This window comes from Mesitornis unicolor, unplaced genomic scaffold (assembly GCF_000695765.1).
Source record: "Mesitornis unicolor isolate BGI_N332 unplaced genomic scaffold, ASM69576v1 scaffold47186, whole genome shotgun sequence".
In the NCBI taxonomy this organism is placed as follows: Eukaryota; Metazoa; Chordata; class Aves; order Mesitornithiformes; family Mesitornithidae; genus Mesitornis; species Mesitornis unicolor.
In genome coordinates, this window is record NW_010192538.1 from 7104 (window position 1) to 13576 (window position 6473).

Sequence of the window (6473 nt, forward strand, 5' to 3'; positions counted from 1 at the left end):
GAGAACACCCCAGTCCAACTTCACTAAAAAAAAAAAAAATCTAACAGAGAAAAACATAAAAGCTGGAAGGCCTTATCCTCCTTCAGTGCTGACCAGAGAAGCATTTTCAACTACATTTGCATCCACTTTGTGAAGACTTTGCACCACCTGCACAATACAAAGGAGGCTCAGCATTGGAGATGACCCCTTCTCTCCAACATTAAAATCTGTCCCACAGCCCCCGTGGTCCAGCTTTGACAGGCAGGCAGCTGAGAGGCAGCTTTTGCAGCAGGACTGATGCACAGCAGGGCCGTGCAGGTGCAGATGAGGGCAGAAATGTGGCCATGACAAGTGTCTCCCCATGTCCTTACCCCTTTGGTGAATAGGCTGTCATCTGCGTTCTTACAAGAACCGGTTAAAACCAGAGCTGGGAAGGAAGGGAACCTCTCCAATTGGAGGGCAGAAACTGACTGAGAAACAGAGCAGCAGCAATCTCATGACAGAAAGCAGTAAGAGGAAGACAGACGGGTCCCTGGAGGGAGGCGCTTGGGCTGCAGGTGTCATCTGGAGCACTCCAAGTAAACTATTACAGGAATTTTGCCTATTGCAATCCTGGTTCCTGTGTGGCCATGTTATGGGGAGGCAGCTACGACCAACTTCTGCTTCCAGAAACACTTGTGGGCAAACTGGGTCATCTGCCTAATTGCTACAGGCGATGCATTTACGAGATACTGAGGACAGAGGACTTTTTGCCCTCACTTCTAAAGAAAAACAAAAACAAAACACCAAACCCAAAACACAACACACACACAAAAGGGTAAAACCAATAATAGAATTTCTCATCCAGCTCACTTTTTTCTTTTCCCTAAATCAAACCTGCATTTTCCTTTAAAAAAATAAAAATACAAAAAGATAGATACATTAGAATATCCTACTGTCCAGTAAATGTCTTATAGGCAATATTTATGGAGAAAAAAAATGCATCAAGCCCTTTCTCTGACAAAAATGAAGCACCCCCAAGTTCATCCTGTACCAAGGAATGCTGCTTCTTCTGCTGTTGGTTTAAATTATTCCTGTCAACACAATTTGAATATGTATTATTTGTTGTCAAATACCTAAACACAAATCTAGACTAATGCTGAAAAAGATTAATCCTAGTAAGAATGCTGTGCTGCTGCTAAGCTAAAAACAGCATATCATGAGAAGGCAAACTAATCTTTCCGTTTACTTTGTAAATAATCCATTAGCTAAACTTCTATTTTAGGCTGGATGCTTGATGCTTAACACTTAGAAGTCCAAATACCCTTTATATCCCTTAAAACAGAGAAGAAACTTGTAAAATGCCTTGGGTGCATCAGCTTATCATTGTATGAATGTTTTAAAGTAACTCACTAGCACTAAAGGAAATGTAAGTGTGCTTGTTTGTGTTGTTTAATACTCCAAGTGTCATTTCATTCTTTAAAGGGGTTAGAGCAGAGGAGGGGGAAAGGGGAGGAAGTCTTACTTAATTTGTTGCATATGTCCCAATGTGTTATACAACTAAGTGTATTATACCAGCAAACTAAAGCAGTCTGTGCCACAACAAACTCTGTATAACTCAAAATAGGAGAATAATCTGGCCAAAAGCAAGTCAAAAACTCAGTGAAACTTCCTCTCATATTATATATACACACACTTTACAAGCTACATCGAGTGTCCTTTCATATTCCAAAAGAAATACACTGTAGACCCCAAACATACTGTACTTTTACTTAAAAGCTTCATCAAACCATATGTGCAGACACTTGAGAAGATGAGAGTGTTAAGCTTCCTAGGGTCCTAGAGTCAAAGAAATTCTGCTGCCCCCCACTGCTAAGTAAGTGCACTCCTTCCACGGGGGGCAACATCTGCCGATCCGTCATGGTTCCACTTGGCGAGGACCCCAAGAAACTTCCTTGGGAAGAAACAATTTTCTCAGGACTGGCAGCCAGTTTGGGGGATGTGGAAAAGTTATATCCATAGAGCGCACAGGGGCTGTGCAATCTGAACGTGTTGTAGGAGCCCTGGTGGGTTTGGTTGGTGGTAAAGGCGTTGCTGGATGGGGACGGCATGATGTACTGGAGCTGCGGAGACATCCCCGAAATCTGCATAGATAAGCCAGTCTGCGGGCAGCTGAACGCATCCCCATCACTGCCACTCATCGACATATTCACAGTCGTGCTACTCGACACACCGACATAGGAGGGAGTCCTCGGGGGCGCAAAGGTCTCACTGGTTTGGTTTGTCAGCCTGTTGTAGGTTTCTGCCAGAGAAGTGCTGTATCTGTTCAGGGCCAAGCCCGAGCGGGCACAGGCTGTGTAGTCAGCAGGAGCAAGGCTGCAGAGCTGGCTGGTGTTGGGGCTGAGGTGGAAGGCTGGAGACGAGCAAGGGGAACCCGGTAGAAGGTGAGGGTGGGTAGATGACACTCCACCGCCAGATCCCTGGAGTAAAGCAGAGGAACCTGCATTGCCTGCAAGAGAACATCACAGTGTGAGAAGCATGTTGGGAAAGGTTTGCTTCCCAAGTGACAGATCAGGACTTCTGACTTTTATAATAACCTCTGAGATGAGACACAACAAATTAATCCAAAAAAGGACATGGACATTCATGTGCATGCGTGGCACCATCACTCAATACTTAAGAGCTCCTGCTCAAAAGGTTAGCTACTCTTATTTGACAGGGGAAGCAAGCTGCATGGCAGATAAGATGTAGCCAGGCAAGCACATCACAGGAAGCCTTCTTCAAAGTTATGAATTTCCTATTATCTATGCTGTTGCTACACCCCAGAGTGCGTTTCAAGCACTCTGTGCCTGACTCGCTGTCAGAGCACTGGGTCCTTAGCTCAAAGGATAGAGGCTCCCACAGTTCAACAGCTTCAGGAAAGTTCACAATTCAAGAACAAAACTTCAGAACAAAAATTTCCCAACTTCAAACTAAGAAAAAACTTGAGAACAAAAGTTGAGAACAACTTCAGGAAAAGTGTAGGCTGAGTACTACACGTGGCTGCTTCATTTCTGGAATGGGTAGGTGGAGGTTTAGGTTTACAACAAGCTGTTCACAGACTGTTCATTTACTGATATCAGAACTTTTTACATGGCAAATGCCAGTGCTGAATGCTCCTGAAAACACACTGCTGGGTGAAGCCTTTTCTCAGGACTGAAAGTTTCCCTAGCTGCAAGAAATAATCTCTAAAAAAAAAGGAAGTCTATCTCCCCAAAAAATTCATTTCAGTCTTTCAGTGTCTCCCAGGTGCAAGACACTTAACACGGAAGGCTCTCCTGTTTGTGAATCACATCAACTATCAAACAGCTTGATGCTACAAAGAGATACACGCTGCCAGTAAGTTCACAGGTTTGCATGATAAGCGAGCTAGTTAAAAAGAAAAATACATTATCAGTGAACTCTGCCTGCTTCCTCGTGCTCTGTTGACAGGCCACAACAGGCACAGAGCACCACGAGACACTGCCACATTCAAGAAATCCTAGGGTAAGGCATACTTATTCTTTCAATCTATGTCAACGCCTCCACTATCATAATGCAAGCACTTCCAGCACTAACATCACCAAATTTCTAATGGGGTCTTTCAGCAAGTCTCTAAACCACCCTACTGGCCAGGGTAGAGTCGACTAAAGCTTGTAAGTTTGGTTGCAGAAAATGGAAAGAATCAAAAGCTATATGCCTGATTTAGTTCAGAAACATCTGAGAGGTTTTCTATATGCACCGGGGTACTCTGGAAATAAAGTAACTCAGAAGGGAGCACAGAGACTCCCCTCCCTGTCCAAACAGGCCATTTAAATACCTCTCCCTGCCCCACAGCACCACCTCTACAATGGAGAAAGTGGGAGCCAAGACATTATGGACTGGGGAGCAGAAAATGCCAAGATAGAGTGGAGGCCCATTTTTTCAAGATCTGAGGATGCAGATAAAGTTTGCTGGGACTTCTACTGAACAATGTTTAGGTCTTTAAGAATCAAGGAGGTTTTCCAAGAAGGAAACCAAATTATGCTTGCCACTACTGATTCATTACTTAGATGACATTTCTTCTCCCATTCCTTTTTCTTCTCTTACACACAGCAGTAATTCCCATATGGAACTCTGGATGTGTACAGGGGAAGTCATCCATAAATGCACTCTGCCTCGTGTATCCAGCCACAGTACAGACTAAGGAGGAGGTTATTCCATCCTTAAGTAACTGTCATCTTCCACACGTGACCTGCTTTATCTTTACGACCTGACATTTTTACTGCCACAGTGGTTACGTCATTACTTTTCTAACACAGAATAGCTCTGATGAGAGGCGATGGCCCGCACTAGGGTTGGTTCATTGCTTTTTCTCTGGGAGTGACACATTCATCTAGATTCTTGCAAAGAAGGATGGGTGAAGCTTTAGCTTCATGCATTTTTGTTTTGAAAGAACACAAAGACGACCATTACCTTGTTTGGGTATTCCAGGTATATCTTCAAATGTAAGTGTCCTCAGTGAAGGCCTCCAGAAGGCGTAGGACTCTACCAGAGCTTCCAGTCCCATTCTGTTCAGAGCAAAAACATCACAGCATCATGAAAGAAAGCTGTATTTTGTCACATTTCTCTGCATACCACAGAAACATATCAAAATTAGTAACGACGACACACAACTTGGCTGAAGTGACATGAAATGTTTTCCAAGTATGACATTTCCTTAAAAGTAATGCTCTGACTGCCAAGAGGTATCATCTCCTATTTCTGAACAAAGGTGTTCCACTTAAAACTTCTATTAAAACAGGATTCCCAGTCATTACCAGTAAATTGTAAAATCACGCTTACAACATGAGCAAGCCCTGGGTGTACAGCTCTTTCGCTATTAAAATGAAGATCTTAAGTTTCTAAAGGCAATCATTTTCTTTCAACACTGTCATGATAAAACAGAAACAGTCAGGTAGTCAATTGTGGCAGACAATATTTAGAAGAATCTGTTTCCTGAAGGCGAAGGCTCCTTTGTTTTCTGACAGTCTAATGAGTAAGGCACCTCAGAGGTATCATTTTGCTGTTATTTTTGGCTGCTGGGCCCCAAAGGCCTGTTAAGTGTCAGGCACACACCAAATACAAGTGCTTGCCTTCCAGCAGCAGCACTCTGTAAACTCGAATTATGCAAATGGCCCAATTTGAAGCTACCAACAAGTTCTTCTGATACTGCCTCTTCCAGCAGGACCACAAAGGTATTTCAGGAAACAGTTATAAAGTATTTATTAGCTGAACCTGGACTAAAAAGATATGCTTCATTTTCTGTAGCAATGGTGAATTTTCATTTCAAGTTAAAGTGGAGATAAAAGCCACCTCCTGGAGGAGTGCAGCCAAGGCGATAATTTATACAAGATGCCTTCGAACAATTTCCACATTTTATCACCACCCTAATTTACGCTATCAAATGGCCAAGTTTATTTAACAAAACAGTTATGTTTTTCCTGAAGTATTTAAAGGGAGAAATTCTGGTCCTTTCCTGAGTAAAAGTTTTTATAGGGTCAAACTTAAGGCCTAACTGAAGAATGAGACTATTCTCAGCACATAAATTCTGTTGCACTTTGCAAATGCACAGGGAATGCTTTTAAAAGGTGAAGCTACTGATTTCTGTAAAATAGCCTGTGGGACTGAATGGGAATGACCTGAAAGGGAGTATTTTTAATTAAACAGAATTACTGCATGCAGCAGTGCACAGTGAAACAGCTGCAATAATTAAAGCAACATTGAAAAGTTGGATATAATGGTACCATAGTATTTTATTATTTTATTTTTTTTTTTTACACTTTCATTGCAGACTAAAATGCCTCAGTGATAAATACACCAGCTAGAATAATGAGGGTAACAGAATCTTAACATTTAATTTCAGTATTTAGCAACAGAGTTAATTAATAAACAATCTTATACATAAATATGTACCAGTATACTAAATATAATATATATTTTATATATATATAAACAAAATAAAATTAATAAACGAATGAGTAAAGCAGTAATTTACATTAAAAAGTTTTTCTCAACCGTTAGAAATCCGAGCTGCATTCCCAAACACACCTATTCAGTACCACAGAGCCTATCAAAGAGAACAGCAATCCTGACTTCAGTAAAGCATCGTCAATTTGCAATGGATAAGGGTTTGCAGAGTACTTCTGTAACGAGTCTGTTTGTTACAGTAGAAGCATTCAGACCTCATCTAAAGCCAGATCTGAAACATTTATACAGAGGCTGGCCCTTCCTACAGGACTGGCTTCCTAATCCATTTGTATGAACTATAACTGCCTTTCAATTAAAATATCCTGCTTTTTTTTTTCTAATGCCCAAACTAAACTTATTCCTCACAGCCAAATGAACAAACAAATCCAAACCTCTCTGGGTATCCCCAGTCCTACAACCCGATTTGTATGGTTGCAGAGGCAGTACTCTTACTGTACTTACATTGTCCTCGGGTAATACCAGAGCTGTCCTGCCACATTAAATCCAGC

General features: G+C 41.7%; 1 protein-coding gene across 1 annotated transcript in view; it reads right to left on the reverse strand.

Annotated features, from left to right (window-relative positions):
• Positions 1-1641: 1641 nt before the first annotated feature.
• TBX18 (T-box 18) overlaps positions 1642-6473 on the reverse strand; it is a 16999-nt gene continuing 12167 nt past the window's right edge. The window contains exons 6-7 of the mRNA XM_010187129.1: positions 4432-4526; positions 1642-2467 (exon numbers count right to left, since the gene is read on the reverse strand). Of these exons, the coding sequence (XP_010185431.1) occupies positions 1743-2467; positions 4432-4526 (820 nt within the window). The 3' untranslated portion in view covers positions 1642-1742. The remainder of the gene's footprint in view (positions 2468-4431; positions 4527-6473) is intronic.